Source organism: Mobula birostris, chromosome 29 (genome assembly GCF_030028105.1).
Source record: "Mobula birostris isolate sMobBir1 chromosome 29, sMobBir1.hap1, whole genome shotgun sequence".
NCBI lineage: Eukaryota > Metazoa > Chordata > Chondrichthyes > Myliobatiformes > Myliobatidae > Mobula > Mobula birostris.
Window position 1 is genome coordinate 15050887 of NC_092398.1, and position 13595 is coordinate 15064481.

General features: G+C 42.2%; 1 protein-coding gene across 1 annotated transcript in view; it reads right to left on the reverse strand.

Moving 5' to 3' along the window:
- snrnp40 (small nuclear ribonucleoprotein 40 (U5)) overlaps nt 1–13595 on the reverse strand; it is a 36476-nt gene that overhangs the window by 14512 nt on the left and 8369 nt on the right. The window contains exons 2-5 of the mRNA XM_072246945.1: nt 12783–12912; nt 6838–6931; nt 4245–4410; nt 3106–3228 (exon numbers count right to left, since the gene is read on the reverse strand). Of these exons, the coding sequence (XP_072103046.1) occupies nt 3106–3228; nt 4245–4410; nt 6838–6931; nt 12783–12912 (513 nt within the window). The remainder of the gene's footprint in view (nt 1–3105; nt 3229–4244; nt 4411–6837; nt 6932–12782; nt 12913–13595) is intronic.

The following is a 13595-nucleotide window of genomic DNA, read 5'->3' on the forward strand; positions in this document are numbered from 1 at the left end:
CTTGTCTGACAAGTCTACTGGAATTCTTTGAGGAAATAACAAACAGGATAGGCAAAGGAGAATTGGTTGATGATGTGTATTTGGAATTTTAGAAGGCCTTTGACAAAGTGCCACACATGAGGCTGCTTAGTAAGATCAGAGCCCATGGTATTACAGGAAAGACACTATTAAGAATAGAGCATTGGTTGACTGGCAGGAAGCAAAGAGAGGAAATGAACGGAACGTTTTCTGTTTGGTTGCTGTTGACTAGTGGTGTTCTGCAGGGACTGGTGTCGGGGCTGCTTTTTTATTAAATGTTTTACGTCAATGATTTGGATGATAGAATTGATGGCTTTGTGGCCAAGTTTGTGGATGATACAAAGATATGTAAGTGGAGGAGGAGGTAGTTTTGTGGAACTAGGGAGGCTGCAATGCAGAAGGACTTAAAGACAGATTCGGAGAATGTGCAAAGGACTGGCAGAGGGAATACTGTCAGGAAGTGTATGGTCATGCACTTTGGTACACAGAAGTGTAGGTATTTTCTTAATGGGCAGAAAATTCAAAAACCCAAGGTACATAGGGACTTGGGAGTCCTCGTGCAAGATACCCTAAAGGTTAACTTGCAGGTTGAGTTGGCAGTGAGAAAGACAAACGCAACGTTGGCATTCATTTCTAGAAGGCTAGAATATAAAAGCAAGAATGTTGTGCTAAGGCTTTAAGGCACTGCTGAGGCCCCACCTGGAGTAATGAGAGCAGTTTTAGGCTCCTTATCTAAGAAAGGAAGTGCTGACATTCGAGAGGGTTCAGAGGAGGTTTACCAGAATGATTCTTGGAATGAAAGGCTGATCGTATGGAGTGTTTGATGGTTCTAGGGCTGTACTTGCTGGAATTTAGAAGAATGAGAGGGGAACTCATTGAAACCTATCAAATGTTGAAAAGCCTCAATACAGTGGATATAAAAGGGATGTTTTCTTTGGTGAGGCAGTCAGACACCAGAGGGCATAGCCTCGGAATAGAGGGATGTCCATTTAGAACAGAGATGATGAGGAATTTCTTTAGCCAGAGGGGTGAATCTGTGGAATTTGTTGCCACAGGCAGCTGTGGGGACAAAGTCATTGTGTGTATGTGAGACAGAGATTGACATCTTCTTGATTAGTTCTTGAAAGGTTATGGGGTGAAGGCAAGAGAATGGGGTTGACGGGGAAAAATGGATTAGCCACGATGAAATGGTGAAGCAGACTTGATGGCCTGAATGACTTAATTCTGCTACCCTGTATTATGATTTTATGGATGAGTTTAATCTTATTCATCCATAATAACTGCACACTTTTGACAGAGGATTTTGTTTTACAATATGGAGTGGTTAACTGCCAAATAATTTTCACACCATTAATCATGCCAGGCATTGACCAACTCCAAAAAGAGGGTTCACTACTTACCCTGGGCATTCAATGGCATTACCTAGTGCCCAATGCCAACATCCTGGGTGAGTGCAGGGGGCACATACATGGATGAGCGGGTACACCACATACCAGAAAATGAATTACTGGACTGGAGCAGCAAGCTAAATACTGTAGCCACAGGAGCAGATCAGAGGCTGGGCATCCTGCAGCAAATGACTTGGCTCCTGACACCTAAAAAACCTTTCAGCCCATTCACAAGGCACAAATCAAACATGTGACGGAGGTATGCAGCTCCAATCACACTTCTGAAGCTCAAAACTATCCAGGATGAAGCAGGCATCATGATGATTCACTCCCTCCTCCATCTGAACACAGTCACCATAGAGTGTGCCATCTATAAAATGTAATGTAGTTACTTGTCTTGGCTGCTCTAACACCACCTTTCAAATTTGCCACTACAACCAATAACAATCGTTTCAGGCATATGGGAGCAACACTATCAGCAGGTTCCCCTCCAATTTACAAACCACGGCAACCTGTAAATACATCACCATTCCTTCAGAGTAACTGGGTCTAAACCCTGGATCAGAGCTGCGGCGTCTAAATCCAGATGAAATAAAGAGGCTAACCACCACCTGCTCAAAATAAAATTGTATTCCCATACTAGCCCCCAAAGAAGAAGCTGCAGAAGATCGTAAACACGGCGCAGCACATCACACAAACCAATCTTCCGTCCTTGGACTCACTTTACACCGCCGCTGTCGGAGCAGTGCTGCCAGGATAATCGAGGACACAACCCACCCAGCCAACACATTTTTCGTCCCTCTTCCCTCCAGGAAAAGGCTCAGGAGCTTGAAGACTCGTACGGCCAGATTTGGAAACAGCTTCTTTCCAACTGTGCTGAACGGATCCTGACCTGGATCTGGGCCGTACCCTCCAGATATCCGGACCTGCCTCTCGGTTTTTTTTTGCACTACCTTACTTTCCATTTTTCTATTTTCTATTTATGATTTATAATTTAAATTTTCAATATTTACTATTGATTTGTAATCCAGGGAGCGGGAAGCACAGAATCAAATATCGCTGTGATGATTGTACGTTGTAGTATCAATTGTTTGGCGACAATAAAGTATAAAGTACTGTAAACCCCTTTCAGAAGTGTCCTTGCTTAGTAATTGGACAAGATGATTAAAAATGTAGCTAGCACCCCACATTGCAGAACAGTATTCTATTAAAACCTCAGCTAGCTATTGGAATTTTTCTTTGAGGAATCAACATTCCCAGAAGCAATTCATCAGCGAGACAGCTTTTGAGAAACGCACATGGCTTGTCCTACCTGGCGTCATAGCTGTGGAACAGGTTTTAATAATTACCATTATAACACGAGAGCACTGGGAGATCATTCAGCTAGTTAGAAATGGAACTGAAATATTTATTGAAGAATGATCTGTAGCAGCCATTAAGTGAATCTATACAAAATATTTCTTAGGCTTGCCAAACCAGTTAGTCTATTCCTAAAGAAGCCTACCTGATGAAACTAATCTCAAAGAGAATGCTGATGTTCAACAAAGACTGAACCAAGAAAATTTGAGAAATATAGGGTTATTTTACCAAAAGTAACAACCAAATAAATCCAAAACTCAATATTTGTATTTTTATTAACCCTGTTAACGAGTTCAATTTTACATTCTTGTGCAGATATTTACTCCAAAATGCATCTTACCTTAATGTCATTATCAATGCCACCAGAGATAATCTGATCACTTGTGTCGTTAAACGTTGTTGCTAGTACTTGATATGTGTTTTGAAATGTATGGATTGCAGCCTTCTTCCTGATGTCCCACAGCTAGGTTCAGGAAAATAAGTGCAATTTAGTTGTGACATACATTCAAAGTAACAAAAGTTGCAAAGTCAAGAAGAAACACTCCTTTGGAATTCTTTATAATTTGCTATTAAAGCACAATCTTCTTCTCACATCATCTTTTATGAATACCATTTTACAACCAATATATCTTTCACATTTCCTCTTTTCTTGGCAGCATTAACCTTTTTAATGTTACAGCTCTACAGTCATCTAAGATTTCTGGTACTTGTTCAAATGGTATTTCCTGATGTACAAAGCCAGATAGTGGGCATCCTTAAGATTACCTGCCACAACCATACAGATCTCATTTTTAACATTTTTTTTCTTGGCGTGTGCCTGCGTAAGTGCGAGTCTGTGCGCGTCTGTGTGTGCGTGATGATGTCTTTTTCATGGCTTTTACAAGGAACAAAGCAAGAGAGAGACTGTGGCGCGCCACTCCTCACACAGACATTTACTCAGTATTTTCCATTTATTTTATGAGGACAAGTTGCGATCTCGACACTCAACCTGGCATGGATGGAAAGCGTACTCGGGAGCGGACCTGAGCAGTTTCAAACCCGGGAACCTCCGCTCCTGGGTCCGGAGACAATGTCGTTGCGCCACCAGCTGGCCCCAACCATACAGATCTCATCTTACCCAATATAAATCAACTAGTGGAAATTAAAGTTACAACTATCCTTTGCTCCTTAATTTTTGTACCTCAGCCAATTGTAACTTGAACAGAACTGTAGTTCCACATTTCCAAATTCAACACAGACCCAAAGCAGAATCTAGAACATGTCTAGTCCGTGCAACTCAGACATTCATTGATAAACTCCATCAGCAAGGCTCAACTATTCAGACATAAAAGTAGAGGGTATTTCTTTTGTGCTATTATGTATTCAGTCCTTTTGAACTTATGAACAAAACCATCGAATTTTTAGCTTTGCAAGGTTTCTGTAAACGATTAGACTGGGAAAAAAAAAATCAATGTGCCTCAAATGTTAAATTGTGATCACCTTCACTGTTCCATCATCGCTTCCCGTACAGACTAACTGTGGTCCCCGTCTGGCTGGATAACATGAGTTCACAAAGGATGTGTGGCCTTTTAGCCTCTTGATTCTTTCACCCGTTTCACTGTCCCACACTGCTACAGTTTTGTCTGTTGACGCTGAAAAAAGCATGCTGGGGGATAAAACAAATCACCGTAAGTTCATGTGTAAGGGGTTTCTTCTTTTATGTTTCTGTGTAGGCTAATTAAAATGGCTTGTTATGTTAACTGCTGGGAAAGTCCTCCGGCTAGGAGTTTGTTTGGATTATGTTACTGATAAGAGGGTGAACAAACCAATTGGGATAGCTGTTCTTCTTTCTGTGTGTCTGGAAGTTATTGTGATGCGCGGGTTTTTGCGGGGAGAGGGGAGGGGGGAGGGGGGAGGGGGGAGGGGGGAGGGGGGGACAAGGCGCTGTGAGTCGGCTAACGGGGTCGGAACCCCATCAGGAGTCCGAGGTCCAGGGTGTTCGGTGAGGAGAGGAGATGGAGACGGAGACGGACTCGTGTGGGGCGTCTGGTCGACCACCACTGTTGGTCCCAGGCGGCAGGTCAAGGTGGTCCAAGGGGATCACAGGGTGAAGAAGGAGGGTCCTGACCTCCAACTGTTTGTGCACGAAGAGATTGAACTTTGATAAGTGTGGCACCTTTTATTTTCCTTTTATATTTTATGCTCTATTAATTATATAGTTCCAGTAATATGTATAAACTGTAATTCATTTAATCATATCTGGTGTATTGTCTGTTATTCGGGCGGGGTGGGATACATCACACAGCATCCACACAAACTAATTACCCAGTTTGGCGGGGCCGAGGGCTGTTTCCCTAGACCACAGTGAGCTGAGCGACCCTGAGGCTTGCCAGGGGGGCTACACATGCACAACTAGGCCAGGAATTAAACGGGAGTAAGAGGAATTAAATGGGAGTAAGTGAAAGGGGGAAGTGGATATTTCTATTAAATGCACTATACACTTAAGCTGATGAAACTTAGCTACTTCAGCCTTCTCTTTTTAGGATTTTGTTTACTGCCCACTGCAATACCGTTCAGCCCAAAGCTCGAAGTGCCTATACTACGCTGGCAGAGACGTGAACATGTGAATAGGCGGCACAGTAGCGTAGAGGTTTACAGTATCAGCAAGCCGGGTTCAATTCCTGCCACTGTATGTTCTCCCTGGTGCTCCGGTTTCCTCCCACAACCAAAGGCTGGTAGGTTAATTGGTCATTGCAAATTGTCCTGTGATTAAACTCAGATTAAATCGGGGGGTTGCTGGGCAGTGTGGCTCAAAGGGCTGGAAGGTATCCAAGCTGTATCTCGATAAATGAAATGAAATGTGACTCATTCTGTATTCAAAACTCTGGAGGCAATATAGTGTAATGGAAAAGCAAATCTCACGAGAGGTCATCAATCAGTAATGGTAACTGTGTTTTCCCCCATATATACTGCTTAATACAAAGATTATCAGCTTTTGATATTACTTAATACAAGGGGATACAACTTGTAGACTTGCTGTTTCTCAGCCACAGCAACCTAGTTTCAATCATGAGCTCCGGCACTGACTGCTTGGAGTTTTGCATATTCTCCCGATTTCTGGGTTTTTCCCCATATTTTAAAGTCAGGCAAGTTGGTAAATTGTGCCGAGTTTGAAGGGGAATAATACAACTTGATGGGACTGAGGAGAAAATGGGGGGGTGGGGGGAGAAGAGAGTTGAAATGCAAGATGAGACCAATAAAGGATGAGGGTAAATGGCTGCTTGACAGCCAGTGGAGAGGATGTTTCCTACAGTGTGGGAGTCCGGCACCAGATGGCACAGCCTCAGAACACAAGGCACAGAGGTGAAGAAGCATTTGTAGTTAATCTGTGGAATTCACTGCCGCAGACAGCTGTGGAAGCCAAGTTATTAGAGAGGATGTTTGCTATAGTGGAGGGAGATTAGGACCAGAGGGCACAGCCTTAGAATACAAGGAACAGAGATGAAGGGGAACTCATTGCCACAGACAGGCTGCGGGGGCCAAGTCATTGGGTATACTCAAGGCAGAGGTGGATAGGCTTTTGATTAGTCAGTGTGCCAAAGGGAGAAGGCATGAGAATGTGGGGTTGAGAGGGATAATAAATCAGTCATGATGGAATAGCACATGGGCCAAATAGCCCAATTTTGTTATGTCTTATGGTCTAAATGACATAATAATAAGCTAAAGTAGTTTGACGCCAAATTTTAGACTGTGTGAAGGAGGGAAGGCAGAGAAATTCTTGCATAATCTTGCGATCCCCTAGTTGGTGAAATCAACAAAGTGAGGAAAGTTAAAAGTGAAGCATACTACATAGTACATTTCTTTAGTCATATGAATTAGTTCAAGGCAACTAGTATTTTCTTAGAACTAAATATTGCTACAGTTTTAAAGGAAAGTACAACCTAATCAGACTAGAAAGTTAGACTTCAACCCGAGTTCATCCTGAATTTTAGAGGGAAAAAAAAACACACACTACACATTGATGCAAAACTATTTCTATTAATAAAGAAAACAGGCCTCTTCATTGTGAGAACGAAGTATAGTGTTACAGTACCTGCCATCTGTGTTATAATGCAATTCCATGACTGCTCCACTATGGCCTTTCAATGTAGCAAAATTATCACAGTCTCCATAAACATTCCAAAACACTGAAACAGAAGAACAAGAGACCATACATCATACCACATGGCCTTTGGGACTTTCCAAACATCAGCAGCCTGCAGGTAGACTAAATCCAAAGTAAGAAAATTTTAAAAATTTAACACGTTAGAGTGATTTTTGGATTTAGGTCATTTACATTTAGCAAATGGCTTTGGCTACCAGTCTTCTACCTTTGAATATGTATAGTGGATTTTATTTGGAGTGCAGGTCTGAACAATGGATTCCTAAAAGCTATGAATCCCAGTCCAGACAATGCTGGCATCTGTGGTATGCATGCAAATCAGGCAGTGTGAAGTTTGTATGTAGTTTCAAAAGAAAGCATTGTCTATACTTTGTAAATATAGATTCCTTTGTGTTTAGCACATAAAATATCGAGCCCCATGTTAGGCCAGCAGACCTTTCCGCCGAAAGCGTCTCCATATGATGCCTACTGTACTTTGTTTTGTCAAATAAAGAAGCTGCTTTGTATCTACCGATAATTTCCTCTGGTGATTTCATTCACTCAACAACACAATTTTACAGAAACTCCAAGTACCAGAAAAGCTTTAAATCATGTAATGTTCTCAGGTGAAAAAAAAACTACCTGGATGTTCACATGCTGCCAAAACACTGCAAGAATCCTATAGGCCAAAACTCTGTCCATCTGCAGCAGCGAATTGAGTGTTCTTTCTGTTTTCCTCTCCCTCTACTCTCCATTTGTTCTGTTTAGGTCTAATTTCCGTCAAAGGCGTATTCGCGTTTCTAGCACCTTGGTTTGGTTTGATTTGAGCTGACATTCGTACACATTTAAATCTGTCATGTCACCTCGAACCAATGTAACCTCCACAGCTTTATTTCTAAATCCTTCTTGAAGATAGCAGCATTCATGGCAAGATCTGGATCTCATGTCCATCCTAATTTCCTCATAGTCAATGGAACCGATTCACCATTTCGAAGTAACTTAAGTGCAGAGAATTCTAAGATTTTAATGAAAAAGCATATGTTTACAAGTTACTGTGGAGCAACAAATTTTCCTGAGCATTTCAATCTTGGGTTCTTTCTGAAAACTTTAGGAATATACAGATTTGCATCTGAAGATACCACACAGTACAGCCACAGAGCACAGATTGTGGAGGCAATCACTGTGGTCAATGCTCACAGGATAGCCCTATTTGGTCACGCTGCATCGCCACAATATTTGATTGCCCAGTTATTTTTGGTTCAGTGGTAACCCCCAGGAAATAAATGTGCAAGCAGGAGACACAACCTAGTGATTCAGCTGAACATTCTGGGGGCGGGGGGGGTGGGAGGGGTTAAAATTTTGATGACATTTTAGAATTTAACATCTCCCCTTCATGTTCGTACACCTGGCGTGGAAGTTACCTAGCAGCCAAAGAGGGAAGATTGCTTGGGTCTTGCTGCACATGGGACACAGACTACTGCGTCATCTGAAGTGCTACAAATAACATTTGAACACTGCACTTTGAATATCACGGAGGAAAGACTATTGGTTCAAAGAGCACTGCAATGATTTTGAGATGACTAGCACCCAACAATTATAACTTCCTTACTTTAGTGCTTGGAACTGTCCCTCAGAGTGCTTTTCCATCAATGCCTATTTATTTCAGTTTTACCAGGGCACTGTGAAACAAGGCTCGATTAAATGCAGGTTGGACTTTGCCCTCCAAGTCAGACAATCCAATGTTCAAGTCCCACGATAGATTCACAAGGGCGACCTCCAGTGTAGTATTGATGCAGCACTGAACTGTCACAAGTGCCGTCTTTCAGTAGTGAGACAAAATCAACACCATCTATTCCCTCAAGCAGATGTAAAGGAGTCTAATCTACTAGCTGGGTTTGTCTTCAATGACATCAAATCACTCAATTAATGTCTCTAAAATTCACTCGGTCCATTTCTGACACCTCCCTCCCCATCTCGATCTCTGTCTCCATCTCTGGAGACAAACTGTTGACCAGGATCAATTACAAACCTATTGATTCCCACTGCTAACTTGACTATACCTCTTCCCGCCCTGTCTCCTGTAAAAGTGGTATTCCCTTTTCGTAGCTCCTTTGTCTCCACTGCATGTTCCCAGGATGTGGCTTTCCTTTCCAGGAAGATCAGAGACATCCTTCACAGAACTGGTTTTCCATTTTTCCACCAATGAAGCTGCCCTCACCCGCATCTCCTCCATTTCCCAAACATCTGCGCTCACCCTATCTTGCCGCCACCTTCAGTGATAAAGGGTTCGTCTTGTCCTTGCCTAGCCCCCACATCCAACACATCATTCTCCACAACTTCCATAATCTCCGAAGGGATCTCACCACGAACACATCTTTACCCCCCCGCCCCCCACCACTCTCCGCTTTCCACAGGGATTGCTCCCTCCATGATTTCCTTGTCCATTTGTCCCTCCTGGCACTTATCCTTGCAAGTGGCCAAAGTGCTACACCTGCCCATACACCTCCTCCCTCACCTCCATTCAGGGCTCCAAAGAGCCCTTCCAGGTGAGGCAACACTTCACCTGCGAATCTGCTTGTGTCGACTACTGTGTCTGGTACTCATGATGCAACTTCCTCTACACTGGTGAGATCCATTGTAAGTTAGGTGAACACTTCATCGAGCACCTCCGCTCTGTCTAAAGCGGAACCTCCTGGTGGCCAAGCATTAAATTCAGATTCCCATTCTGACGTACCGGTCCACGGCCTCCTCTTGTGCCAGAAGAGGCCACATCAGGGTGCAGAAGCAACATCTGGGTAGCTTCAACCTGTGGGCATGAATATCAATTTTGCCCCTCTCCTGTTCTATTTCCCATTCTGTCTCCCTACCTCTTCTTACCTGGCTATCACCTCCCCCCAGTGCCCCTCCTTCCTCTTCTTTCTCCTATGGTCCACTCTCCTCTCCTATTAGATTCCTTCCTCTCCAGCCTTTTACTTTTCACACCCACCTGACTTCATCTATCACTATCTAGCTAGCCTCCTTCCCCTCCCCACTTTTATTCTGGTGTCTTCCCCCCCCCCTTCTTTTCCAGCCTCGAAGGGCCACGACATGAAACATCGACTATCTATTCATTTCCACAGATGCTGCCTGATGTGCTGAGTTCCTCCACCTTTGTACAGGTGTTGCTTTGGACTTCCAGCATCTGCAGAATTTGTGTTTTTCACTTGTCCTTTGTGTTTAGGATCACTTGACAATTTTTCACATTGTAAAGTGGATGGCTGTACACATTAAATAAATCAGGGGAGAAAACACACCCTTGTCTAATGCCTCTCTTGATTTTCATAAACTGACTCACTTCTTCATCTATTCTTACAGCGGCAGTTTGTTCCATTAGGCGGAGGTCTTTCCAATCTAGATCTAGAGTTTCCTGTAATATTTCGAATAACTTATTGTGCTTCACTTTATCAAATGCTCTTGTGTAGTTGATAAAACAAACACATCTTTTTGCACTTGTTGAAGAAAGTACAAAAGTGGGTCTATCAATTGCAAAAAGACAGAATGTATGCTGATATCCAAAAAGGAGAATCCTATCTGCAGGCTGAGAATAAATGGGGAAGACATAAAACAAGTACAGAACTTTTGCTACTTAGGAAGCTGAGTGACATCAGACGGCAGGTGCGACATGGACATCAAAAGAAGAATAAGGATGGCAAAAGACACCTTTACGAGAATGAAGAGTATACTGACCAACACTAAACTAGGCACAACAACCCGCCTTAGAGTACTGAAATGTTACGTTTATCCAGTTATATTATATGGCTCCGGATGTTGGACAATATCTAGTAACATGGGGAAAAGAATTAAAGTAGCAAAGATGTGGTTTTTGAGGATGCAAAGAATATCATGGACGAAACGAATATCTAACAAGGATGTCATGAACATAGCAAGCACAAAAAGAGAAATAATATATGAGATCATGAAAAGGCAATGTAACTTCATTGGACATATGATTAGGAAAGAGGAGTTAGAATACACAGTAATTATGAGAAAGACTGAAGGGAAGAAAGAGGAAAGCAAAGACAAATGATGATGGAGACAGCAGCCAGAGAACTGGAAATGAATACCAATGAATTGATCTACTTGACCCGAAACAGGAGTGTATGGGCCATGGCAGTCAAAGCTCAAAATGGACATGGCACCTGATAATGATGATGAGATTGAATGGCAGTGTTCTGGCAAGTTTCGGAGCAGGTTCAGAGGCATATTTGTAGCAGCTCAGCCAGGATGTTGCCACGGGCACAGCCTTTGTTGTAACATGCTCAGTTGCTTCTTGATTTTGTAAGAAATGAGCCAATTATCAAAGGCTAGCTTTTCTGGTGCTAGACACTTAAAAGGATGCAAAGGTGGATTTCCATCTCTGACATTTCCGACAGAAGACAATTTTAAAAGCTTCAAATCTGCCTTGTGTTTCAAAGAGAATATTTAGAATATTGCCATCAGGGATATTTACTGTTTTGTTTCAAATATGCTCAAGGTATTTGCAAAGGAGCTTTTATAAGAGTCACAATTTATCAGCCGAAACTAGTCTTTATACAACTAACGATAATCCTTCACAAGTGCTACACAGCTCAGTATCACCAGGGACAAGACGAAAGAGACAAAGCTCTGTATTTGTTCTTCTGGGTATTTTAAACATTTAAGTGTGTAGGTAAACAATTTCCCCCCTCAGGAACACAATGTCAACCAATAAACCCATGGCTAATTACTTTGATTTTCCTACATTTGAGAACTCCCTTGATTCTAGACCTAAACACTCCATCCACATCTTCGGGGAGAGACTACCCTGGATTAGCCACAGAGTGGTGAATCTGTGGAATTCGTTGCCACAGAAGGCTGTGGCAGCCAAGCCATTGGGTATACTTAAGGCAGAGGTTGATAGATTCTTGATTGGTCAGGGCATGAAGGGTTATGGGGAGAAGGCAGGAGATTGGGGCTGAGAGAAATGGATCAGCCATGATGAAATGGTGGAGCAAACTCAATAGGCCAAATGGCCTATTCTGCTCCTATATCTTATGGTCTTATGGATTTATGCTAATCTTCTGTGCAAAAGTGTTTTGGCTATTTAATTGATAGGGAATAAAAACTTTTAAAACTGCACTCCTGATTCACTTTGATACATCTTTTTTGAAAGACTACATCTATCAAATCAGTTATCATTCGGAGCATCTTAATCAGAGCAATTTTACCATAACTCACATGAACAGGAATTTATCTAGCCCCTGACTAACTGTTTAAAAACACTGTGACATTAAACTTAGGTGCCATCGTGGATGGCTGCACGAGCAGCTGGTGCACATCACAAGTCCTGGTTATGCGACCACTGACATCAGGCAGATAATCTCTTTAGAGTACTGATAATGGCTGGGGTCACCCATCCTGTAAAGACACCGCCCAGAAGGCGGCAATGGCAAACCACGTCTGTAGAAGAATTTGCCAAGAACAGTCATGGTCAGGAGACTATGATCACCCACGTCATACAACACGGCACAGCACTTTTACCTTTGGTCATTTTTTTCTACCAAACTACACTAAAGCTCACATTACTACCACAGTTACAGAACTGCACGACATCACTTTCTGTTCTTGCACTCATTATAAAAGGTACAATGACTTGCCTTGAATTCAAAGTTGTATGCCTGATACTTGGATCATCAAATTCACTGTAATAACACCAAAGAATGATTCTTAAACTTTGGTGATTATTGGTATAATGGGACAACTGCCTTGCCATTAGTGAAATACTTAGCCCTGTACAAGCAGTTCCATAATATTAATTTCAATTATATCTACCAAATACTGTAGCTTATAATAACAGTAGAAAGTTTAAAATGAAAAAATAATTGATTTATTTTACTTACAGATGAGTCTGTCAAATCCTGCAGATGCCAGTGTTGATCCATTTGGGTGAAATTTACAACAATAAACTTCTCCCTCGTGACCCGTTAAAAGCATTATAGGAGCTTGAAGACTCGATGTTCTCGGAGGACCCTAAGATTGGCATAAAATCATAAAGAAAATAGTATTTTTATCCACACCTTACTAATTATGGAGAAAGCACGACAGTGCCTCTACTTCCTCAGGAGTCTGTGGAGATTCAGCTTGTCATCGAAAACCTTGGCAAACTTCTATAGATGAGTGCTGGAAAGTGTGCATTACAGCCTGGTATGGGAGCACCAACGCTTTTGAGCGGAAAATCCCACAAGAGGTAGTGAATTTGGCTCAGAACATCAAGGGCGAAACCCTCCCAACCATTCAGCACATTGACATGAAATGTTGCCGTAGAAAAGCAACATCCATCTAAGATCCTCACTGCCCAGGCCATGCTCCTTTCTTGTTGCTGTCATCAGGTAGAAGGTACAAGAGCCTTAGGACTCACACCACCAGGTTCAAGAACAGTTACTACCCCTCAGCCATCAGGCTCTTGAACAAAAAGGGGATAACTACACTCATTGAAGGACTCTTATCTTGTTACTTCATGCTTGTTATTTAATGCTATTTATTTATTATCTGCATTTTGCAGTTCGTTTACAGCTCCTGTTTACAGTTACTGTTCTATAGACTTGCTAAGTATGGCTGCAAAAAAAGAATCTCTGAGTTGTATGTGGTGACATGCATGTACTCTGATAATAAGTTTTACTTTGAACTAATGACTACCATCACGCCAAAGATCT